Source organism: Eschrichtius robustus, chromosome 5 (assembly GCF_028021215.1).
Source record: "Eschrichtius robustus isolate mEscRob2 chromosome 5, mEscRob2.pri, whole genome shotgun sequence".
NCBI classification, from domain to species: domain Eukaryota; kingdom Metazoa; phylum Chordata; class Mammalia; order Artiodactyla; family Eschrichtiidae; genus Eschrichtius; species Eschrichtius robustus.
The window spans coordinates 18,803,574-18,828,966 of NC_090828.1; the positions used below are offsets into that span (position 1 = coordinate 18,803,574).

The 25,393-nt window shown below is 52.1% G+C and overlaps 1 protein-coding gene, 1 long non-coding RNA gene and 1 pseudogene across 3 annotated transcripts; 1 reads left to right on the forward strand and 2 right to left on the reverse strand.

The window, feature by feature from the left end:
• Positions 1–2,250: 2,250 nt before the first annotated feature.
• On the reverse strand, positions 2,251–8,713 carry DNAJB2 (DnaJ heat shock protein family (Hsp40) member B2). Of its 2 annotated transcripts, XM_068544393.1 has the most exons (10): positions 8,564–8,713; positions 8,186–8,286; positions 7,419–7,528; positions 6,300–6,353; positions 5,990–6,112; positions 5,153–5,245; positions 4,819–4,921; positions 4,559–4,629; positions 3,498–3,704; positions 2,251–2,390 (listed from the first exon to the last, which is right to left on the reverse strand). In XM_068544393.1, the coding sequence occupies exons 2-10, from the start codon at positions 8,248–8,250 to the stop codon at positions 2,380–2,382; spliced, it is 837 nt and encodes a 278-aa protein (XP_068400494.1). In that variant the 5' UTR covers positions 8,251–8,286; positions 8,564–8,713; the 3' UTR covers positions 2,251–2,379. The 2 variants fall into 2 exon arrangements, with proteins under 2 accessions (XP_068400494.1, XP_068400493.1); XM_068544392.1 differs by lacking the exon at positions 2,251–2,390 and having other exon boundaries at positions 3,258–3,704.
• A 158-nt stretch (positions 8,714–8,871) lies between these two features.
• On the forward strand, positions 8,872–15,984 carry LOC137765105 (uncharacterized). Its single transcript, XR_011074122.1, has 3 exons — positions 8,872–9,104; positions 9,578–9,767; positions 15,639–15,984. It is a non-coding gene; the product is annotated as an uncharacterized lncRNA (long non-coding RNA).
• LOC137765104 (tubulin alpha-1D chain-like) lies at positions 14,014–19,821 on the reverse strand (annotated as a pseudogene).
• Between the last annotated feature and the right edge of the window lie 5,572 nt (positions 19,822–25,393).

Below are 25,393 nucleotides of genomic sequence, written 5' to 3' on the forward strand. Positions count from 1 at the left end.
TCTTTAGGACACGCTGCCAATTATTAGATCCGTCTTACAGACGAAGAGACTGCGGCACAGAACTTGCCCGAGGTACCACAACTAGTTAAGTGGTGGAGTTAGGATTCGAACGCAGGCCTGCTTGACCTCTTTGCTGCCGGTCCTCTCAGTTCTTGGGCGGCTGCTTCATGTCCTTCGGCCTCAGGAATAATGTACGTCGAGCAGGATTGAGGTTAGGACTAAACGAGGTGATGCAGGCAAAGTGCTCGCCACACCTTAAGCAAAAGTAGCTAAACTCTGATAGCGACTCGCAGGCCAGGTCTATGAGACGTGACAACAGCCATTCACCTGGGGGCAAGGGGCACTTTCTCCCCCCTCCCCCAGAACGCTCCACCCTTTATGGCCCCAGAGGAGCCCTCATCTGCATGTCATAAGGTGTCCTTGTCAAAGGTGGTAGACGTAGAAATGAGGCAAGAGAGCCTTGGGCATGGAGCTACTCGGGAGTTAGGGCCACCTAACCTTGCCGAGGTTCAGACCCGTCACATGAAAAATGGGCGAGTACCACCCGTCCTGCGCAGGGAGCGAAGGGACCAGTGAGTGGACCACAGGCCCTTCACCCCTCACCTGTGCTCTGCTGAGGTTCAACACCACTGGTTTGTCATCTCAAAGGCCGGAAGTGGGCAGAACAGCCATTTTACAAACTTCTAGCAGATTCTCTCTCTCAAGAGAGAGGCTTGAAATTCCTCTTTCAGGGCAGGCTGCTTCCTTGCTTTGAGAAAAATACAATATAGACCCTTTGGCCACTGAAGATGAAGCCAAGTGCTCATCCCGGAATGGAAGAGAGAGTTGGTGGGGAGCCACACCTCCCTGCTTGGCAATAGAAAGGTGCTTGTCAAAGGTGGCTGGGAGGGCATCTCTGCAGGTGTCTGGAAGAGAAGGGGGAGAGGTAACTGGCTCTCTCCTCCCTGGGGCCCTGATGAGTTTGGGGCCTGGACCCTGGGCGGGGTGGACATGTGCCACTCCACATGAGAGAGGCAGGCCTCTGACACTGCCCACTGGCCTTAAGCTAAGGAGACCTGTGGAGGGTTCTCTGGGCCTTGGGAGAAGGTTTTACAGATTTTTCACCACGTGTTCCCAGCTTTCTGTTGGCCCCATGCTTTCAGTCAAGTCATTACTCAGTCTGGTCCTAGCTGTGCCGCAGAGTATTGGGTGGTGGCACCCTGCGTAAGGGGAACAACAGCTGCCTGGGGAAAGCCAGCTGTGGGGCCCCAAGAAGTGAGGGCAGAAGAATGCGAGCATTTCATGGACTTCTACAACATACTTAGAGAGGGCCACCTGGTCAAAGAGGGGACTTCTGCTGTCAGCTGGGAAAGCTTGCAACCTCTGGATGCCTGGGCAATAAAGGGAGGTGTGTCACCCGCTGGTGCCCCAGGGTTCCCCCCGCCCCGGGGAAGGAAGCACACGGAACACGGCACACCACCAAACTCTCGAAACTCAGCTTTATTGAGTTCCAGTGTCTCCCTCTTGGTCTGAGCTCAGCCCCGCTGGCTTTGATAGGTCTCTGAGACTCAACGGCACAGGGTCTGACAACACCCCGGCTCCACCACTCCCCTCCCCAGCCACCGGGCTCCCCAGGGAGGGAGGAGGAGAGGCAGCTTCTGTGGTGTTGGAGAGAAAGAACAGGCAGCGGGGTCAGAGGCCGAAGAAGCCATACAAGCAGCAACATGCCCAGAGCACCCATCACACACCAATTCCAGCCACACACACACACACACACCCCTCACCACCGAGACGGCTAGCTTCCAAGCTCCCACGCCTGTCAGCCTTCTGAGACCACGCCCTGCTTAGCCAATCAGCCGTGGCTCATTCTCAGACCCCGGGAGTGCCCACAGAAAAAGAGCCTCTCCGAGATGCCACAGGGCCTTGATTGGTACACTCTAACCCCGGCGCTAGGAAGAGGTGTCAGGGGAAACAAAGCTCAGACCATTACCCCTTCATCCACATTCTTGCCACCCGTGCCAGGGACAAATCAAAGGACACGATCGCCCCATCTCACAGTGAGTTAACAAGCCGACCAGGGCTGGAACTACATGTCCCAAGATGCACAGCTCCGTAACTGTGCACCACTTCCCCCAAGCATGATCTAACAGAAAGGAGGCATAGTGCATTGCATTCTGGGACTTGTAGTCCCCAAGATACAGCACCAACCCCCCCCCCCCCCGCCCCAGGGAAGCGTTTACAGGCTAAGACTACTTCCCACCCAGCCCCCACCCACCACCCAGGCCCGGCTCTACGCTCAGCATGGGCGAGGGAGAGGAATGGAGGGTCCCCTCCCAGTGCACAGGGTTGGGCGCTGTCCTGTTGGAACTGTGCAGCCATTCTGGGTCCCGGACATCCAGCTCAGAACACATCTGGGGAGAGAGTGGGGGCGGGGTGACAGGAGAGAGGGTCAGCAGCAAGCCGTGGAGGACGGAGCTGAGCATGCAGCCCTGGGCTAGCCCTGTGGCCTTTCCCTGAGCCCTGATGCATGGTGCAGGAGGATGGGGTATGGTACCCTCCTAAGCCTCCCTCCTGGGGCAACCTGGCCTTATCCCCCCTCTCCAGGGTTAGCCGGCCTCACCTCTGGCTAGTCCCAAGGCCTGGGGCAGGCTGAGGCAGCAAGAGGAAGGGAGGAGGAGTAGGCTCCGGTTCCGAATCTGGACGGCCGAGAGGCTCCCGCCCCACCCAGCTAGCCTCCCCGGAAGACCTTATGGCCCTACTGGCCACAGAATCTTCCTCGCCACAAAGAGGCCTTCTGGGGGAAGCAAGAAGGGAGTCCCAGCCAGACGGCAGTGAAAGCAAGCGATGCGGCCCACGGGGAATTGCAGAGAGAAGAGTGCGAGGGAGAAGCAGCACCAGGAGGGAAGCAACAGAGACGTCAGAGCTCAACACTGCGCAGAAACCAGGGTGGGGTTGTCTGCAGCCGGACAAGGAGAGCCGTGGCTGCCGACTCTGGCTCAGAGAACCTCAGGCCAAGTCCTCCTTCCTTAACATCATCAGCAACACAGGTGGCAGAAGACCTGGGCACGAAAGGCCTGACCCAAGCCACTAATGCCCCTTTTAAACTCCCTGTCTAATAAGAATAAGTGAATCCTGGCTCCTCAGGCCCTCCCACTGCCCTGAGGCCCCCCACCCTGGGCTTTGCCAGGGACCTATCAGCCGTGGGCTGAGCACAGCAAATCCTGACTCCACGCTGGAGGGGGGTGGACCTAGGAGGGAGCACGGAGGTGGAGAGGGGCTCCTGCAACTCAGGCCACGCCCCTCTCTGTTCTCCTGACAGTGAACAGGACCCCTGGCCCCCTGAATCGGGTGGGTTGGGCCTGGTGATCAGAGGATGAGGCAGCGAGAGGCCTTCTCCTCCGGAGATGGGCTGGGTTTGGCTGTGTCACCCCTTGCACCCTCATGGGTCTCCCCCGTGCCTGGATGGTGGTTCTGGGCCTTGGGCTGCCCCTGCCGTCGTCGCTGTGCCCCCCGCCCACCTGCTGGTTTCTTCCCAGCTGCCTCCATCTCTGACAGGCTGTAGGCCATGGCAAGCTGCAGGTCCTCGTCATCCTCAGAGAGGTCGCTGTCAGGGGGTCGCGACACAGGAGTCTGCCGGACCTGTGTGGCCCCTGACCTGGAGGTGACAGACTGTTGCTGCTCGCGACGGCTCAGCTCCAAGCCCAGTGCCAGGTCATCCGGGATACCTGTGGGAGTAACAGCCACCATGAGGCCCTCTGATCCAGGCTGCAGGAATCCGGCCAGGCTGCCTCAGGCAGCAGCGACTCTGACCACTTACAGCCTCTCCTCTGGAACTGGTGTGCATGCATGTTGGCACCTAGCATAGTGGTTATGAGCATGGCCAGGCATTCGGCTCCAGCAGGTATGAGCTGTCTCCTTTGGCAAGTTACTCAACCTCCCTAAGCCTCCCTTTCCTCATCTATAAAATGGGAATGACGTGAGTGCCTGCATGGTCAAATTGTTCCAAGGATTAAATAAGACAGCCCATGAAGAGCCTTTAGCACACAGAGCTCCCAGAGTCGGCAGGCATAAAAGGGTAGTCATGGTGACCATCCTGTACTGCGTGGCAGCGCTGTGGGAAGAAGAGTTCAGCTCCAGGAGCCCTGTGTCCTGAGTTTTATTCCTGGCTTTACCCTTTGCTAAGTAGGTCAAAGCCTTGGGCCTGGGGCTACTTGGGAGTTAGGGCCATTTAGCTGTGCTGAGGCTCAGTCTCCTCAAACGAAAAGTAGGGCGAATGCAAACTGCCCTGCTTTCCCCCCCGCTGTTTTAAGAATACAAGGGATGTGGTATGTGCGCAAGTGCTTTAAAAATAGTCAAGTGCTCTGCAAACTCCAGGCACCCCACTCATGATGACGGCGATTAGCTGGCCCTCTGAGACTCCACAATTCTCTGTCCCAGCCCCCTTCCCCGGGATCACCATCTCCGACCCTGCCAGTCTGGCCTCCCTGCCCCAGGGGAGTTCAGAGAGGAGCAGTTAGGGGAAGGGGCTTTGGGGCCTGGGGCTTCCCGATGGGGACTGGGTGGCAGAGCCGCTCCTCACCATTGATTGTGACAGACTTCAGCTGCCCGTCCTCCTCCACTTCCACCCGCTCCTGCCCGTTCTCCATGATCCTGGGGGAGATAGCACGGTTCATTCGGTGGGCATGCCCGAGTCCTGCGGGCGCCTGTCCAGGCTCTGGGACGTCGCAGTGGACAGGGCAGTCTGCGCTCTGCCCTCAGGGAGCTGTTCTCCAGTCGTATGCGGCTCCACTCCACCCCCACCCACCCCACACCCCGTATGGTCCCAGAAGGAGCCCTTACCTGCGCGTCGTGATGCGGCGTCCTTGGACAAAGGTGGTAGATGTAGAAACAGAGCGAAAAGCACCAGCCCCAGGACTGAAGGAGAAAGATGAGGAGGAGAAATCTGGCATTGGGACAAAGGAGAAGGAGGAGGAGGAGAAGAGGATGTTAGACAGAGGCTGTACCAGGCAGGCTGCACTCACAATGGACCAGGAACCTCTGTGGGGTCTCCCCGCAGAGCTGCCCAGAGGCAGGGTTCCGGAGGCACAAAGAGAAGGCGTGGGAAAGTGACAAGCTGAGGCGAGGGGCTCCAGGACTCCAAACTCTTGCAAGCATGGGAAGGGACGGCACTTACCAGAGTGTCCAGGGAAGGAGGAAGAGAAGGTGAAGAAAGGGCCCGAGTGTCGGGCACTCCGGTTCTGAAGCTCTGAGAACGGGCCCAGGTCGTCTGCAACGAGTAAGCAGATGAACATCATCTGGTGAAAAGATCCCCCCACCCCTAGAATGTGTGAACCCTGCTCTTAAGTCTCGAAATATAAGCTGCTAAGCAACTGGGTACATTTCTGATTTTTTTCTTTTTTGCTTGGACTGATTTATAAATTAAATTCCTTTTTAGTATTATTATATGAAAAAGTTCCCTGGTCAATTCTGGCCACTATGAAGAATAAAGGAAGGGGGGTGGGGAATAGCTCCTTCAGTTTTACGCAGATAAGGCTGGTGTGATGTCAGGCAGACACAGCTACAAGCCCCGGCTCCGCCATCTGCTGTGTGACTGTAAGCAAGTCATCTGAATGTGCCTCAGTTTTCTCATCTGTAAATGCGGATAAAATTATCTACCTCACAGGGTTCATTTAACCATTAAAAAAAGTGGTATCTGTTGTTGTTTGTAACGGCATTATTACTGTCCCATGATGCTCTGAGTCTTGCTTTCATGGCTGTCACTGTGGAGGTTTAACAATGAATTATTGTTATCATTTAATAAGGCGAGTCTCTGAAGTGTCACTATAGGGTCACGCGGGTTCTGGAATGTGTAAGGTTCTGTCCCAGAGCTCACTGGATCCACCCACACAAAATCTTCTGTCCGTGGAATTCTGCTTCCCTCTCAGCCTCCCGCCTAAGGGCCTCCCAGCTGATGGAGAGCAGGCCTGGAGGGAGAAGTCGAGCTTGTCAGAGGCCTCCTGAGTCCACTCACCAAAGAGCTCTGCAAAAGGGTCACCATTCCCGAAGAACTCCCGGAAGACCTCCTCTGGGCTGCGGAAGGTGAAGGTGAAGCCAGGGCCGCCACTGCCAGCTTCCGCCCGACACGGGCCAGTACCTGAAGGAGAGGCAGGATGAGGAGGGGGCTTAGGGCGTGCACCCTGCCCTGAGCCAGGGGCCCCCCTAAGGCACAGAGACTCCAGGAGCCTCGAGAGCAGAGTGAGAGCAAGCATCCACTGCAGGAATCTGCCCTCCCCCTTCCTCCCTGACCCACTTCCATCCCTGGGCGCCCCCGCTCCACCTACCTGCCCCAGTCAGCCCTTCCCGGCCATAGTGGTCGTAGATCTCACGCTTATGCTCTGGAAAGAGAGAACAGATCATTTCTCCCTCCCTCTGGGATGACGGCCTCCCCGCCTTCCAGGCTAGGCCCCTCAGAGGACTGGCCAGAGACTGACAATTGGGGGGCAGCAGGTTGCACAGGGGACGTGGGCTATAGGTTTTAGCAGCAGCTCAGCCCTTCACATAGTGGCTCCTTCTCATCTGTAAAATGGACGCAATAACAGCACCGGCCTCAGAGTTGCAAGAATTAAATAAGATAATCCACCTAGCACAGTGCCTGATACATAGTGTTTCATAAATGTTAGCTAATTATTACTATGTTATTATTAATCAGGGCCTAGCCTAAATGTCACAGAGAGATCTTTCTTGACTACCTAAAATTGGTGCCTATTATACCCTATTCCCTATCACATCACCCTGCTACGTTCCTTTGGAATAATCTTGTCTATGCATTCACTTGGTTAATGTTGGCCTTCCCTGACCAGACTGTGATAAACCCATCAGGACTTGTACTGCCTGCTTGTCCTCCATCGTTCCTCAGTACCCAACAAGGGCCCGGCACCATAAGCACTCAATGAATATTTTTTGAATTAATGAATGAAAGACCTGGAGTCACACTCCTCGAGCAAGTTACTTCACCTCTCTCAGCCTCAGTTTCCTTGCCTGAAAAATGGGGGTGATAAATCCTGTCTCACAGGATGGCTGTGAGGACTCACGGAGATTACAACTACCAATGCCTGGCACAGAGGAGGCTCGGCACACCTTGGTTACCTGCCCTGCTTCCTTCCCCTTGTCAGGATCCATGTTGCAACTAGCAGACCCTGGGGAGCAGACACTGAGACAGGGGATCAGGGGAAGAATAAAAGGGTGCTTGACACACAGTAGGTGCTCCTCTGAATTGAAACAAACAAACAAACAAACAAATCCCAGAGTTCCTGTGGGAGGGGGGCACTTAAATGCCAGGTTGAAAAAGGCATGGAGGAGACTGGGGTGGTGGCAGCATGGCTTTGGGAAGGAGCGTGAGGGGGCTATGAAGTGGGAGTGACAGGTGCTGCCCTGCCCTGCCCCCTGACCCTGGGCCTTACTGTCCGACAGCACTTCATATGCCTCGGCCACCTCCTTGAACTTCTTCTCAGCAAACTCTTTATTATCTGGGTTCTTGTCTGGGTGCCATTGTAAAGCCTTCTTCCGATACCTGCAAGAAGTGGGTTCAGAGGGGAGGGTCAGGAGACAAACGCACGCACTTCCCACTAGGGAACAGAATGACCCACTTCCTGTTAGCCCACCGTAGCCCTTCCACCACTCAGATCCCGGTCCACGCCAGCTGCTAGGGCTGCCCCTGCAGCAGTGTTTTAACGGAGTCCCTGTATCGCCCCTCTGCAGCCAGTGATGGGACTATATACTTGTATTAGAGGATGATAACGTGAGGATGAGAAAGCCCCAGGCCTAACGCCTCCCTGGGGCTCGCTGGGGCTGGGGTTGCTAAGGACGTGGGTACATGTGGCCATGGGGAGGGGGAGGGGCACAGTGCTTGAGCATCTTTGCACTGCATCCTGAGAAAGCCCACACCTAGAGGCTGGGGGTTGGCGTAGGAATAAAGGGGAAGGGGGGGGATGGGGGGGCTGTACTGGAAAAGAGCTCACACTGCACCTCCCAGCGGCGCTTCACGCTGTAGACTTTCTCCTACTCATCCAGGGGTCTCCTTCCTCCCTACAGGGGTCACTCTCTGAGGGAGGCCCGCAATCCTTTCTAACGACCTGGCTCTCTCAGCCCCGCCTCTGAAGGGCCCCAGGGTGGTGGAGGTGGGGGAGGGGGGGTGAGTGGCTTTCTGGTGCACAGCGGAGGCACTTACGCCTTTTTGATGTCATCAGCGGACGCACTTCGCGGCACGTCTAGGATCTCGTAGTAGGATGCCATGGCAACTCGTCAGTCGTCAGGCGGGCCTCCTTGAGGCTGCGGTAGAGAAGGTACAGTCAGGCGGAAAGAACCGAGAGCCCCTCCCCGGGGCTGGAGACCCCGGGGGCGGCGGGAGGCGCTCCCAGGGGGCCGCGGAGCCCGCTGGCTCTCCTCGCGGCCGGTGACTCGGCTCCCTCGGGCAGCCTTATCGGCCCTCGCAGGCCGGTGCCACGGGCTATCTCGGGGCCCAGGGCCGGGGAGCCCTATCGCAGCCCCCAAACGCCAGCAGCCCGGCCCAGGGCCCCCCAGCCTGACCGGGGCCCCCCGCCCGCACCTCCTCCGCCGGGAGTCCCTGGCCTCTTGGAGCGCCCCGCCCTTGCCCCCCGCCGGGAACCGTCTGGCACCGGCTGCCCGGCTCGCGGCTGCTGCGTAGGACGCGGCAGGCCCAGCTGTGCGCGCAAGCATGCGTCAGCGGCACGGAAACTACTAGAGACCCAGAGGACGCCGGCTCGGCCTGTCACCTTCGGGGGTGGAGGGAGGGGGTGTGTGTGTGCTGCTGCAGGGGCTGCCGGGAGATGGAGGCGGAGCCGGCTATTTTGGGCTTGCACCAGGACAACGTCATCCCCAGATAGGACCTGGGAGACAGCGGCAGGCTCCATCCAGGAGTGACGCACTCGCGGACAAACAAGCCCCCCAGCCTCTGGTCCCTCTGTGGCTTTCCTAAAGACAGGCTCGATGACCGAGGATTACTCACCCAGAGGAAATCACCACTTCAAGGGCTCACAGACTCCCCTCTGGGCCTAAATCCTCCCCCTTCTTCAGATCCCTGCTCTAGCCCCGGCCCTCAGAAGAGGCTGTCCGACTTCCCTGAGTAGGTCAGACCTGCCTCTCATAGCATCTCTTGGCAACCTTCCTCCCACTGGTCAGAGCATTTATTTGTTTGATTATTTGATTGACAGTCACCTCCCCCACTAGGATGCAAACTCCACAGGGCAGAGATTATGTCTTTTTTCTCACTAGAGTATTCAGGACAGTAGTGGGGTTCAAAAATATCCATTGGATGATTAAATAATGAACAGATGGGAACATGCTATTAACAGTTTTGACACATTTGGGAGATTAATGGGATTAATGGGTGGTTAATGGGAATATGGGGGGAAAGAAAGGAGAGGAAGTTCCCCAGATTCGAGGTTTTTCTTTCCAAACTGATCCTGAGTAGACCTCTTCCACCTTAGAGTGATTTCTGGCTTCAGGCCTCATGGGAAAGTTAGAGAACCTTCTAGAACTGGCTCCCGCTTGATATCCAGGCCAATCCACAAGCATTAATTGAGCATCTTCTATGTTGTAGATGCTGCCAGGATGTAAAAAGAAGACTGCGGCCCAACCCCTACCTTCACAGAGCTCCAACTACCAGCCCATCAGTATAGACCACTGGGAAACCCCAAGGCTTTGGAAACAGACAAACCTGGGTTTGCAACCTGGTACTACTGTGTGACAAGAAAACCTCTAAGGACTCAGTTTTTCCTCCCTAAATACAGGTAACGCCTAGGGCTGTTTGAAAGTCAAATGAGGTATGGTACATAGTAGGTCTTGGTACAAAAGTTCTCTGGCATCATGACTGGCCCAAGCAATACTGGTTATGTGAATCCAGAAGAATATTTTAGGCTGGGTGACCCAGAAATGCTTCATCAAAGAGAAGGGCTTGAGCCAGACGTGAGAGAAGAGCCTGGTGTGCGTTTGTCCAGTTTTCCTGGCTGCTCACAGTCTGAGCCTCCTACCTACCTACATCTGGCAAATTCCCATTGCGTAGGCTTTGATGGGAGCCAGGCCACTATCTGCCACAAAACCCGACACTTGCTCTCCCAGACTTCCTGGCTCCAAGGTGTAGGCAAAAGCCGGATGTTCTGCCAGTCGGAAGCTCCAACTGGGTCTTTGAATCTGGAGCAAGTCACAGAGAAGCAGGGGCAGTTGCGAATTCATTTCTGCAGTGGTGGCAAGCAGAGCCAGCAGTGGCCTCTAGTGTCTGGAGGAGGAAATGTCAGCCTCGATGCCTGGGTGAGAGGAGGCCTCACTACAGTGGGTGGAGGGGCCAGGGGCTTTTTAAGCAGGCTGTCCTGTGCCCTGACCTTGACTGTGGTGCTGGCTGCCCAACTTCCCTTGGTGCCTACCTGTTTGCGGAGACTTGTTTGGCAGCCCTTGTATTGATTCTGTATGCTACCCAGTGTCTCTCTAATTGTGTGTGTGTGTGTGTGTGTGTGTGTGTGTTGTATGTATATGTGTGTGTGTCGGGGGGTCCTTTTCTTTTTTTATTTTGCCAGAGTTAATTCCTGCTGTTTCCAGTCCTGACTGACCTTGGCATAAGAGGAAGGAATAGATTAGGTTAGGTCACTCCAAAATCTTCCAGATCTCTTTCTTTTTACTTCTCTTATCTCAACAGACATTTGTCTAGCACCCTAACATGTATGTGGTTTTATATTAAGAATAGGAATACAAAGAGCTTTAAGTTTCAGTCCCTGTACTCAGGGAGATGAAAACCTCGTTGGGACACAGACAAATGACAGCCAAGGGAAATTATGTGGGACACATCTAGCAAGCAAAGGGTTAATTTCCTTTGTTCACAAGGAATTCAGACAAATTTATGAGAAAAGACAAACAATGCAGTTTTTTAAGTGGGTGAAGGGCACAGACAAGACAGTTCACAGAAGAGAAAGTACTGGCTTTTAAACATGAAAAGATGCTCAATATCATTCATAGCAAGAGAAATATAAAGGAAAGCTGCAGCAAAATACTTTCACTTCTCGGATGATTGACAAAGATCAAAAAGTGTAATATGTTGTATGGACACAGGTGGTCTCATACATTGGTAGTAGGAGAGGTATTTGGATATAACTTCTAAAGAGAGCAGTATGAAGTATATATCAAAATTAAAGGTGTATAGCCTTTGACCCAGTAATGCCAATTCTAATAATCTGTGGTTGTACATATGTGCAAAGAAGCATGTACAAGGGTTGCAACATTCTTTTCATAGCAAAAGATTAAAAACAACCTAAATACTATATCATTAATAGCAGACTGGTTAAATAAGCAATGGTACAATGTACCGTGGAATACTATATTGTCACCAAAAAGAATAAGGTATATCTATATGTACTGATGTGCACCATCTTCTAGATTTATTGTTAAGTAAAAAAAACAAGATGCAGAGCAAAGTGTATTTAAATGCGTGTGCACACATTAGTATATACATAGATGTCTGGAAGGAAGTACTAACCAAAAAAGTGAACAGTGGTGGCTGGCTGCCAAGAGGGGAACAAATGAAGGTGACTTATTTTTGCTGTTTGTAAATCTCTTTGGTACCTTATGAATACTGAAGCATGTGCACATAGTAACTGGTCAAATGTAATATTTTTAAGTCTAGCTGGGGAAATAGGATATCAGCAACAAGCTAAGTGCTGTGGTACAAGGCAGTCCATGCCAAGTACTGAATGAGTGATAGAGACAGCCAGTAAGAGGGAGAATCTAGAGGAGGGAGAGGTCTCCAGTGCTGGATGGGTTCTGGGTGACTGTGATCTAACCTGGAAGAAATGGCAACACTGAGGCCAGCAGGGGGAGGTGGCGTTCCCGAAGGAGGGAGTGCAGCTTCGGAGGCAGGCATGCTCCTGACACATTAGAGGCAAGGGAGTAAATGTGTTGGGTGGAATCCAAGGTTGGGGCTCTGTCTCTTGTGTCTGCCTGCAAGAGGTAATTGTACCCTGGCTTTAGAAGCCTCAGGGATGACAGCATTCCCCTGCACTGAGGGAGTCCCCAGGAGCCAGGCTGGGTGGCGCTCCCAGCTGTCCCATGGAGATCTGGGTTGCCACCTCCCCACACCCACACCCAGTCCAACCTAGGCCTGCCAGGGCTTGCCTGCAGAGTTAGTAGCTGGGAGGCCTCACGGGGTCAGAGAAGAGGTGGCCATCCAGCTGCCCAGGGTGGGCTGGCTGGTACAGCCATCAGGTGGGGAGCCTGGCCACCTCTGTGGATGCTCAGCCATGTTGGGTGGTAAAGATCTCACCTTCCTCAGGGCCCTCCCTCCTGGCCTCTCCCAAACCCTTACCTCACCTATTGGATGTCAGTGGCAGGGGGCTTTTAGAGGACACTGACAACCCCAAAACCTGGCCCCAGAGACACCTCTGCCCTTGTTCAGCCCTGGAAGCTGGGTTCCTCCTCCGCCCCACATGCCCTCCACCACAGTGCCTGGGCAGGGAAGTGTCAAGCGTCACCCCCTTCCTGCCTTCGAGGCACCTGAGTCACTGTCTGGGCACTGCGGAGCTGGCAGGCCTGGAAGAGGTGGCGTCTGGAGAAGTGCCTGTGTCTGCTGAGGGCAGGAGGGGAGGACACCCTAGGAAGGGGAGGGCAACAGCATAAGCTTTGGCCCAGGCTGACCTGGGTGTCAATCCCGACTCTTCCACTTACTAGCTGGGTAACCTTGTGCAAGTCACATGACTTCTCCAAGCCTCAGTCGCCACATCTATAAAATGGGCATTCATTGAACAAGTCTGTTTAACAAATTTGAGAATCTATGTGTCAGACAGCATTCTGGGTCCTGAGTGTAGAACAGGCCTTGTTCCTATGGAGCTTCCAGTCCAGTGGGTGGGTACAATAACTGCGTTTACCTCAGGATTAAAGAAGATCGTATGGATGCAGGGCCTAGTATACAGTAGGTGCTGAATAAATGACAGCGATTTTTTTCTGGGGTTTGAAAGTCTCCCCAAATAACCTCTCTTCCTTCCCCAAATTTGAAACCAGTTAATAGAGAGAAAGACACAGGACAGAGATTTGAAATTCAGTCCTTTCAGAGAAAAAAAAAAAAAATGGGTTGGAGGACATAGCTGAGCTATTCAGCCAAAATGGGCTCCTAAATAATTAAGTTATCCTCCTAACCCAGAAGGCGCTGCAGAAAATCCACATACAAGGATTTTAGGGCAGCCACCTGGTTGGAAGTGGGGGCTTAAAGCTGTGCATGTGGAATAGTTTAAAGGTGGTTTGTCTTTATCAAAAAGTGATGAATGTAAAAAAAAAAAAAAAAAAGTGATGAATGTGATGGAGATTACAGGGAGGTAAGCTCCCCCTTGAGCCCCATTCCCCCGTTGTTGCTTCCACTGTACCACTTCTGCCTTAATGCCAGCTTCCGGACTCTCTACACTCTACACTGAAGAAGACAGGAGGGTGGGCTAGTGAGGACCAGCTGTATCAGACTACCCTAAGGCACTACTTCAGATCCCCTGGCCTCACCAGGCTCTTGCTGCAGCCCTGTGCAGCTCGGACCAGCTTCACACAGACAACCTATCAGCGCCTCGCCTCCTGCCCAGGGATTCCCTGTTGACCCTGCAGCCCAAGTGTGTGCAACCTGAAGTACAGGCAAGTTAATGTTTGATGAGGCGAAGGTTTAACCAAGGGAAGAATGGAGCCAGTGCAGAAATTCCCCACCCTCACCTCCCCTCCTGCCCACTCTCCCAGGGAATGGTCTGAGATGCCATTTATCCAGCTACATCTTCTCTAGGGTGAGTTCTCCCTCCTTCTCTGCTTTACCCACCTCGGCCCCCATTCTGCTCCCTGGAATTGCACTCATTAATGAAATCTGAAGTCAGATCTGCTTTCTGGGGAACCCAGGCTAAGATACCAGCCTTCCTATCTCTTATGAAGGAAAAGCCCCCCACCCCCATGGTTTTTCCCAAGAGGAAAAGGCATTTGTGAGACAATAAGGCCATAGCACTTTATTTAGGACAGACACGAAGGATTCCCCTAGTATTCATCCCCCTCCTCCTCTTCTCCCTCCCCCTCCACACTCTCCGTGCCCACCTCCTCGTAATCCTTCCCCAGGGCAGCCATATCCTCCCGGGCCTCGGAGAACTCACCCTCCTCCATGCCCTCGCCCACGTACCAGTGCACAAACGCCCTCTTGGCATACATCAGGTCGAACTTGTGGTCCAGGCGGGCCCAGGCCTCAGCGATGGCGGTCGTGTTGCTCAGCATGCACACGGCACGCTGCACACCTTGGCCAGATCACCCCCGGGCACCACAGTGGGGGGCTGGTAGTTGATGCCAACCTTGAAGCCCGTGGGGCACCAGTCCACGAACTGAATACCGCGCTTGGTCTTGATGGCAGCGATGGCAGCGTTGACATCCTTGGGCACCACGTCTCCACGGTACAGCAGGCAGCAGGCCATGTACTTGCCATGACGGGGATCACACTTCACCATCTGGTTGGCAGGCTCGAAGCAGGCATTGGTGATCTCTGCCACCGACAGCTGCTCGTGGTAGGCTTTCTCTGCAGAGATGACTGGCGCATAGGTGGCCAGGGGGAAGTGGATGCGAGGGTAGGGCACCAGGTTGGTCTGGAACTCTGTCAGGTCCACGTTGAGGGCCCCGTCGAAGCACAGGGAGGCCGTGATGGAGGAGATTTGGCTGATGAGGCGGTTGAGGTTGGTGTAAGTCGGGCGCTCGATGTCTAGGTTGCGGCGGCAGATGTCATAGATGGCTTCATTGTCCGCCATGAAGGCACAGTCTGAGTGCTCCAGGGTGGTGTGGGTGGTCAGGATGGAGTTATAGGGCTCCACCACGGCTGTGGACACCTGCGGGGCTGGGTAGATGGAGAACTCCAGCTTGGATTTCTTGCCATAGTCAACAGAGAGCCGCTCCATCAGGAGTGAGGTGAAGCCAGAGCCAGTGCCCGCTCCAAAGCCGTGGAAGATGAGGAATCCTTGGAGTCCTGTGCACTGGTCAGCCTAGAAAGTGAAGGCGAAGAGAAACATGGGATGTGAAGCACAGCTGACCAACAGCAAAGAACCAGCATGTGCTGTTTGAGATTTCCCCAAAAGTTTCATAAAATCCTTGGACGGCCTTTCCAAGGGCACAAAATAGACCCTGATAAGGAGGTCCCACTCTCTCCTCCTTGTCTCTCTTCCTCTCTCAAACCTCCTGAAGCCTTCCACAGACAGCTCTCTTGACTCTTGTGCCATGGTCATTTTTGTCATCATAACTTGCCCACTCCACCCGGCTTCCTACCCGTGCCCCCTGATCTAACCAGATGTTTCTGGAGGGCTTCCTTCCTGAGATTAACAACCCAGGAACCTGATCCCCGTCCTTGCTGGAGGCTGAAGTTGATCAGAGAGCCTTGAGCTGGTATTGTTTGGATCTCTGTTTTTCACAGGGCCTTCTGCCCACATACCTACAATACAAGGTGACATTCTGGGACTGTTTATGGGTGCTCATATCTTGGCCAGGCAGCCTATCAACTCGCAGCCACTCTGCCCAGCATCGGGCCACTTACTATAGCAGATAAAAGGGACACCCAGCTCCAGGCTGGAGCCCACACTCTGTCTCCCCTCCTCACTAGTCCTGATCCTGTGTGTTTAATTCTTGTCCAGGAGATTCTCCCAAGGACGGAGGCTGCCCTTCCCCCATCTGGTCTCCAGACCACTTCACAACAGGAATCCAGATTCCCCCCTCCCCAGCCCTCAGCTCTTCTCTCACCAGCTTCCGAATCCGGTCCAGCACCGGGTCGATGAGCTCCTTTCCGATGGTGCAGTGGCCACGGGCATAGTTATTGGCAGCATCTTCCTTGCCGGTGAAGAGCTGCTCTGGATGGAAGAGCCGGCGGTACGTGCCCGTCCCAACCTCATCTGCAATGGGCAGAATTTTCGGTCCCCCTCCCCTTGCAGCCTGGCTCCTGGAGCCCCAGGGTACCCAGAAGGGGTGGGGTCACCAGGCCCGAAGTTCTACCCTAGAGGAGTCCCATTCAGGCTGCTGTTATTGCCCTTGACTTTAAGTGTACTTCAACGAAAAGGAAAGGGATGTGGAGTGACCTTGAGACTCTGGAGCTGAGTGACAGCAGAGCTGGAGTTCTGATTCGCTGCAGCAACTGGGAACGACAAACCAGTGCTCTCCAATTATGGAGAAGGACTTGCTGTGGTACCTGGGACAAGGCCGTGGCAGGGGCTGGTCATCACTCACCGATCACAGTGGGCTCCAGATCCACAAACACCACCCGGGGCACATGTTTTCCAGCCCCAGTTTCTCTAAAGAAGGTGTTGAAGGAGTCATCCCCTCCCCCGATTGTCTTGTCGCTGGGCATCTGCCCATCTGGTTGGATCCTATGTTCCAAGCAGCAGAGCTCCCAGCAGGCATTGCCAGTCTGCACTCCAGCCTGCCCCACGTGGACTGAGATACACTCACGCTGAGTGGACAAAGGGCAGAGAGAAGCGTATCATGCCTGGACACGATTCCTGCCTTCCTTCCTTGAGTGGTTCTCTGGCTGAGAGCAAGAGTTCCTGGACTCTGCTCTCCGTGCCCCGCGTCCCGTGGGTGGGGGGCAGTGGCGGGGGGCAAAACCCTCAGGGGAAGCAGAAGATGTGACCAGTTCTAAGATTATAGAGTCTTTGCTCAGTGACTAAGCATCTTGAGGAACACTGAGGGGCTCAGATGAGTCTGACAGAGCATGATAGGCAACCCACCCATGTCCAGAAAGAAATTAGGGGCCATTAGTAAGGAAAACAAGATCCAAGTGAGCTTTCAGGGATCAGGGACAAGGATGAGGTTTAGAAAAGCAGAAAGAACTCTGGATTCGTGTTATGGCTAGAAATGCCAGCAAGGAAGGGGAAAGTGGGCCTGGAATGGATGTGTGTGTGCTGTTCTTTCCTCTTGGGTGTGTGTGGTTCTGGAGTGATGAGGGGCTGGGAAGAAAGTTCTTCCTCACATGACTCAAGGCTGGTCAAAGAGTTCTTGGCCCCTGAAGCAGGACTGGGGTAACCTGCTTGGTCCTAGAAAAAGAGAAAGGTCATTGCCCTTCCTGGGGAGCCCCATGAGCGTCAAAAAGACTTGACCCTCTTGCTTCATCATGTATTGAGCCTCCATTTTCTGCCTGACACTGGGCGGAGACTGGGGATACATAACACCTAATACCCAGTCCCTGCGCTTAAGAAACTCTCTGTCTGGGGAAGGGAGCGTTTCATACGATAACAGATATGTGACAGTGTGGTAAGTAGGATCCCAGAATGTTTCTTCCTGCTTGAGAAGTATTTACGGCAGACCTTAACAACAAAACGAGCACACACATCCATCAAATTTCCCCAAGCTTTAAGGCTTAATCATGTGGAGGATGTAGAGAAATGAGAATTCTCACACTGCTGCTAGAAGCCCAAAGTGGTGCATCTTTTTTGGAGGGTGATCTGGCAACATCTAGGAAAGCTGAAGATGCTCTTGCTCTAGAGAGATTCTCACATAGGTACACAAGAAAACAGGTGCAAGAACAGTCACAGTACCACAGCGACGGAAGCCAATTAAATGTCCTTCAACAGGAGAAAATGAATAAAGAATGATTCAGAAGTGGACGTGGATGAATACAAGAAAGAATCTTGGGCTTCCCTGGTGGCGCAGTGGTTAAGAATCTGCCTGCCAATGCAAGGGACACGGGTTCGAGCCCTGGCCAGGGAAGATCCCACATGCTGCGGAGCAACTAAGCCCGTGAGCCACAACTACTGAGCCTGAGCTCTAGAGCCCACAAGCCACAACTACTGAGCCCACGTGCCACAACTACTGAAGCCTGCACGCCTAGAGCCCGTGCTCCGCAACAAGAGAAGCCATGACAATGAGAAGCCCGTGCACCGCAACAAAGACCCAACACAGCCAAAAATAAACTTAATTAATTAATTATTTATTTAAAAAAAGAATCTTACCTCCCAAAATTCTTAACAGAAAAAAAGCAAATTAAGAAGAATCATAATACAATACCATTTATATAAATCTTTAACTTGTATGCATCATTTAGAGATAAATTTTTATATTTGCTGTATATCCTTGGAATGTATTACAGAAATAAAGAAAGCAAGGGAAAATATTAGCACCCAATTTGGAATAATGTTAGAGGAGGGAGGTGAATGCATTCGGAGAAGGATTCTATTCTTAAGCTGGGCAGCAGGTGTTCATTATATTATTCTTTATACCTTTTCGCATGTCTGAAATATTTCATAATTTTTCAATGAGGATGCTTTATCCATAAATTTTACACTTCTCTGACTCTGTAAATATGACACAAGGGCCTTGACTTTTTATGATTTTTAGATGACTGGGATTAATACATAGACCATCTGTATCCCAGCCCCATTACTCCCCCACTTGCCTCTCTGTGGGCGTCTTCCCCTGGTGAAGTGGGGCGATAACAAGAGCCCCTCCTAGAATCACTCTGCAGATGAAAGAATGCGTGTAAGTTGCCTGGCTCATTGGACGACACAGAGTAGGGTGCACCATACCTGTTGGACCCCCTTACCAATTCCCCATCCCCCAACCCCGGGGGTCATAGTAAGAGGAAGTAATGAATTAAGCTGGGAGGGATTTAGGGACAAAGGACTCCAGAAATCCCCAGGTCCAGGAGGGAGGGCTGACTCAGCTCACCAATCACCTGGCTGGCAGGACCAGCACCCGCTGCTGCACCTCAGAGCCTGCCCAGGCTCTGTGCACAAAGCCAGACCCTGTCCTGGCTCCCACAGCTGCTGGCCCACGCAAGGTGTGTCTGACCTGGGGTATGCCGGAGTCGCTGGAAACGACGCCCCTCACTCTGGGTTTGGGCAAAGAACTCAGCCCCTGGAATCACACAGACTTGGCCTCAAACCCCACCTCAGCTGCTCCCATTCCCTTTTCTTGCCGGTGAAAATAGTATAATCTCACACTCAGCAGGCTTTGTCATTAGGTTGTTTAGTTCTGTATATTAAGCATTAATTAGGTGCCAGGCACTGTGCTTAGCGCTTCACATACACTATCTCCTTTAATCTTCACAACAACCCCCTTAGGTAGGTGTTTTTATTATCCTATTTTACTGACTCTCAGAGAGGTCACACTACTTGCTCAAAGTCACCAGCAAAACCAGGAATATTCAGAGAGGGGACAGTCTGGGTCCAACCACACTCCTAACTGCCCTTCTATCCTGCCTGTCGGGGAGCCGGGTAAAAGATATCAAATGAGCCCCATACACAGCACCCTCCCTCTCGCCACTGATATGTAGCTGAAATGAGGGGTCAGACCAAGGCACAGCAGAAGGACAGGACTATGAGGATGTGTCCTTACAGCCGGGAGGTGGGACCAGAGGCCAGCAGGGGCCCAAGGTTTGTAGGAAAGTGCCTGCACTTTCTGCCCCTGTCCTGGTTACCCCACTCTCCCTACCCCTAAATTCAGAGCCCTTCAGCAGCCCCTCAGATTCAGACCATGTCCTAGTTACCATGGCCTGTCCCTCTCTATCCCCTGAACATACCAGCACATCTGGGGGGCTGCACTCACATCTGGAAGCTTCTCTCCCTCTCCCCTACCTGACTTGCCCACACGCTGTAACCCCATGAACACCCGGACCATGGGACCCTCATTTGCATGCTCAGCCCCACCTCTGCTTACCATGCTGCCTGGCTAGGGGCTGGCTGGGGTCATCTGTCTGTCTGTCTGCTGCAAGATGGAAGGCAGGGACAGGTCTGTGATGGACCCACAGCTGCTGGCTTCCTTATCCTCTCTGGTCTGCTCTCCGGGAGATGGGGGGCGGGAACGTTGTTAGAAACGGCCCCAAGAGGCAGGCCTGTTGACGTGGTTACCGTGCAGCCGGCAGGCGCTGGGCCTGGGCCTAAGCAAGGGAGCAAGATGGGCAGGCAGAGGAGGGGCCTGCTGGTAGCCCCACACAGGTATCCAGGTCGCTGGGTACACGGTGTCTGTTGCTCAGTCACACAACTCCATTTCCTGGTGGTGCAGCCTGGCCCTCACAGGTGAGAGGGGATTTAGAAGTCAAGCCGCCTGAGCTCCAGCACCGCCCTCACCCCCAAGGTTGGTGAGGATTGGAAGAGGAGTAGGCGGGGCTAAGAAAAGTCTGCAGTGGACCAGAAATGATGAGTCCTAGGGCAAGAGGTCAACTCAGGGCCTTCTGGGTGGAAACTCAGAATATCACAGAACAGAGGGAACTAGAGCTCAGGTTAGCCCTGTCTCTAGCACTTAACTTCCTTTGCCTCAGTTTTCTCATCTGCAGAATGGGGAGAGGTAGTATTGTGAGATTAAGCAAGATAAACTTTCTTACACGTTTAGTCCAGAATTGCTGTTGTTCTCCACAGGCAAAGCAAGATGCTGAGCATCTTCAGGGCTATTCCTAAGTGTCTCTCCCTATTCCAATCCAAGTCTTTGCTGTTCCAGCCTGGCCTTATTTCCCCACAGAAGGAGTCACCATATGGCCTTGGGCAAAATTATGAGATAAAAATGTTACTCTCTCACATTTGTATCCTGCTCTGTAGTTCTTAAGGCAGCTTCACCCCTTATCTCCTTTGAGTCCCTCAACAACTTTGTGAGGTAGGCAAGGTGAGGCCTCCACTCCCAGAGGAAGAAAAGGAAATTGCAGCCTCTTGTGTTTTACCCAAGGTCACGTGGGAGTTAATTAGTGGTGGAATTAAGATTCTTCTGGGACTCAGGCTCAGTGACTCTCCCCTTTCCACATGGCAGAGTTTTCGATGTCCCTCATCCCCCTGCTGCGTTTTTTTTTTTTTTAATAAATTTATTTATTTTTATTTATTTTATTTTTGGCTGCATTGGGTCTTCGTTGCTGCTCGCAGGCTTTCTCTACTTGCGGCGAGTGGGGGCTACACTTCGTTGCGGTGCGTGGGCTTCTCATTGCAGTGGCTTCTCTTGTTGTGGAGCATGGGCTCTAGGTACGCGGGCTTCAGTAGTTTTGGCTCGTGGGCTCTAGAGCGCAGGCTCAGTAGTTGTGGTGCACAGGCTTAGCTGCTCTGCGGCATGTGGGAAGCCCCCCTGCTGCGTTTTTATTTTCTTTCTTCCCATCCTAAATTCTATGGGGCTTCCAATGCAGGGGACACGGGTTCGAGCCCTGGTCTGGGAAGATTCCCACATGCCGCGGAGCAACTAAGCCCGTGCGCCACAGCTACTGAGCCTGCACTCTAGAGCCCGCGAGCCACAACTGCTGAGCCCGTGTGCCACAACTACTGAAGCCCACATGCCTAGAGCCCGTGCTCTGCAACAAGAGAAGCCACAACAATGAGAAGCCCGCGCACCGCAACGAGGAGTAGCCCCCGCTCACCGCAACTAGAGAAAAAGCCCATGTGCAGCAACGAAGACCCAATTCAGCCAAAAAAAAAAAAAAAAAAAAAATTCTATGGTCAGTTGTCATCACTCCCTTGCATATCCCTCAACTCCCTCACCTCCGTCTAGCTTCAGTTTCCTCGTTTGACTAAACCACAACCCTGGTTAAATCCATTTCTTCACCAGTTCTGTGCCTGCACTGACCCAGCTAAACAGTGGCTGTAGAAAAACCCAGAACCATACTGACTGATCTGACTTCAAATGCATGACCACTAACCTCAAATGGACCCTAATGCTGCCTGGAAACCACATTACCTCTCTCCAGTCACACTTCCAGCCAGCACCGTGACCAGGAATAGGAATGCTAGATTTAGCAAATAAAAGAATTTTTTCTAGCAACCCTATCCAGGAAGAAGATGCTAATGTGAATTTTCAGTCAATGTGGCAAATGGTGAGAGAGTTTTCCTGAGGTTGGGGCTTTTTCCAGAGCCCTTCTCACCACAGCATACAAGGGTGCGACTCAGAATATTAAGATGGTTAACTCTGGTTTTGGCTATGGACTGAAGTCTTCTCTCTCCTACCTGAAACTAAGAGGCCAAGATCCCTGGAGAGAAGACACAGCCAACCAACACTTCAAAGGTAAGAAAGCCCAGTCTACCCTGGGTTGATCCATGAAGCCATAGACCTCAGGAATTATTATCCAGATGAATGGATTTGGGGCCCACTGGGCCCAAAAGTCTCCTGCTAGCACTCCAACTTCTCCCAACTGGTCTTTGAAGTTGGGCATCTCAGAGACAACCTAGACAACACTAATTCTGGAAAGAAAATTATCCTAAAGGCAGGCAGGGGGAGGGGTCTTTTGTAAAACAGAGTAAAGAGACTGAGATTTTTTGAGAGTATGTTAATGTATCTAAGTTATAAAATGAGAGGTAATCAATGCTCTTCATTCCTTCAACAAATATTTATTGAGTGTCTGCTATGTGCCAAGCACTGTTCCAGATGCCAGAGATACAGTGGTAGCAAAAAGAGTCTGTTCCAGATGCCAGAGATACAGTGGTAGCAAAAAGAGTCTGTGCTTTTTTTAAAAAAATTATTTAATTAATTAATTTATTTATTTATTTATTTATTTATCATTTTTGGCTGCGTTGGGTCTTTGTTGCTGCGCGCAGGCTTTCTCTAGTTGCGGCGAGTGGGGGCTACTCTTCATTGTGGTGCTCAGGCTTCTCATTGTGGTGGCTTCTCTTGTTGCGGAGCACGGGCTCTAGGTGCGTGGGCTTCATTAGTTGAGGCACACGGGCTCAGTAGTTGTGGCTCACGGCCTTAGTTGCTCCGTGGCATGTGGGATCTTCCCGGATCAGGGCTCAAACCTGTGTCCCCTGCATTGGCAGGCGGATTCTTAACCACTGCACCACCAGGGAAACCCCAAGAGTCTGTGCTTTTAAGGAATTTATATTTTTGTGGAAGACATAATAACTAAACAAACAAGAGAATTTCAGATAGCAATGAACACGTGAAGAAAACAAAACAGGATAATGGCCCAGAAAGAGGTGGGGGGCTACTATTGAGAAGAAGCCACTCTCTAAGAAGGTGATATTTGAACTGAGCGATAAGGAGATGGCCACACCAAGATCTGGATTGTAGTGGTCCAGGCAGAGAGAATAGCAAGTGCAAAGGAGCAAGCCTGGTGTATATAAGGAAACTGAGGGAGGGAGGGAGGGGGCTATGCAAGATGAGGTCACAGAGGTAAAGGGGCCTGGCAAGGAGAATGGCTTTTATTACAAGTGTAATGGGAGGGTTTTAAGCAAGCCTCATTGCCTACTTTGTGTTTTGTTTTAGAGAGATTATTGCAGCTGCTATGTGGAGAATGCATTATAGGAGTTCAAGAGTAGGAGAAGGAAGCTGGTTAGGAGGCTATGGCAGACATCCAGAAATGAGGGGCTGGTGGCTTGGACTAGAGTGGGGATGGGGGAAGTAGCTGGGTTTGAAGTAAAGTGATAGGACATGCTAATCTGGGGTGTGCAGACCTCACCAACGGCCTCGCCTGACCCCTGCCTCCACTTCTTCTTTGCTGGCATGGTCCTAATTTTGTATAATTATTCACCCTTCCACTTGGTCATGGAAGATGGCCTTTCCCTAGACCTAGGGCTAAGTATAGGTTAGTCCAAACCATTCATAGTAGTTCCATTCCCTCCTTCCAGTGACTAGTTTAGGCCCAGGGCCAGGGAGATATAAGGGAAAGTCTGCTAGGGTGACTTAAGGAAAGGTTTTTCTCCCTGATAAAAAGAGATGTGGGAGGAAACCAACCCCCTTTCCCGCCTTAGGATGGTGTCATATGAGGGCATAATACTTGGAGCTGCTGCGGCCATCCTGTGATTAGGAGAGAAGATTTCGCCAGCCCATTGAGGATGCCAGAGCAGAAAGCTGGAAATACCGGACTTATTGGTGACATCACTGAATCAACCCTGGAACCGCGCTATACTCAAGATTTCTTGTGGGATAATAAATATACCCATTGTTTAAGCTGCTGGTAGTTAGGCTTTCCATTATTTGAAGCTAAAACATTCTCACTAATAAAAGAGGGGAAGGAGAGAGGGAAAGAGGAATGCAGGATGATCTTAGGTTTTTACCTAAGCACTTGGGTGGAAGGTGATGTTGTTGACTCAGACTCGGACGCCTAGGATAGAAGCAGAAGCAGGTTTGGCAGGGAGTGGGATGAGGGTAGTATACTGAGAGCTCTACTTTGAATGTGTTATGTTGAGATGTCTAATGTGCTTTCAAGGTATGATGTCAAGAAGGCAAATAGTCATGTGAATCTGAAGTTTAGAGGAGAGGTCCAAAATGGAGGTATACATTTGAGAGCCAGCAGCATATAGGTGATATGTCTTTCTTTTTGTTCTATTCTTGCACTTCAGTTTGGCAATGTATATACTCTAGTTATTCTTTTTTGAGTAACCCTAGATATGTTACAATCACTTTTTATTAAGGACATTAAAAAATATACCCCAAAGTAGAGATAGCATAATAAAACCCCATATACTCATCACCCACCTTCAACGATTGCTCCTTCAGGGAGAAAAGCACATAGAGAGCCTGGGACTGAGCTATGGGGAATACCCTTTAGAGGTAAACCATCAAAGACCACCAAAAAGGAGTGGCCAGGACAGAAACCAGGAGGGGAGGTGTCATCGAAGCCAAGAAGGAAGTGCTTCAACTACGAAACACTATAAGGGAAGGATAAGCTATGTCAAATACTGCTGAGAGGCTGAGAACGATGAAGAGAGAGACGTGACCTTTGGCTTTGGCAAGATGGAGGTCACTAGAGACCTTGGCAAGAACATCTAAGTGGAGCATGTGAACCAGGTCTGCGTGGACAGCAAGAAGGAGAGAAGACATGGAGATACTCCTTTGGAAAGATGGTTCTGTGAGGAGGAGGACAGCTGGTAGATGCCCCATCGGAAAAAATGGAAGGATGTGCACCAAGGCTCAGCTCCACCTCTCCCAGATGGAATCAATGGAGACATTTTAAACTTTGATGACCTTGCTGCACTGCTCCAAGGTTGTGGTGAGACTCTGAGAAGGAGTTAGAAAAGACACAGATAACAATGGTCATGGTGAAGAGGGAGAGCGATCCAAAGAGAGAATGGACATCCATGTAGGGTAAATGGACTAAGCAATGCATCATGAGGAAGAGTGAAGAAGTGCCTGGCATCGTCTTCCTCGATTCTGTACATGTATGTGAATGTCTAAGAGTTTTCCATCTGGTAATATGGACTGTTACCTGCACACCTACCCGGAGTTTATGGCCCTAATTCAGGGGATCTGTATATACCCTGAGAAGATACATACATGCTCACAGCCATGCACATACACACATGAGCGTGCGCACTCAAACACACATGCACAATCAGAAGCAGAATCTATGTTCCACTAACACGCCTTGGGCATGTCTCCCTGAAACCTTGTCTGCTCCATTTTTCCTGCCAGGAGGCCTGCTCAGTGGTTGTGAACTCCTTGCTACAGGGGCCAGAGTAATGTAAATGTGTGATGTGGGTTGAGCATATGATGTTAA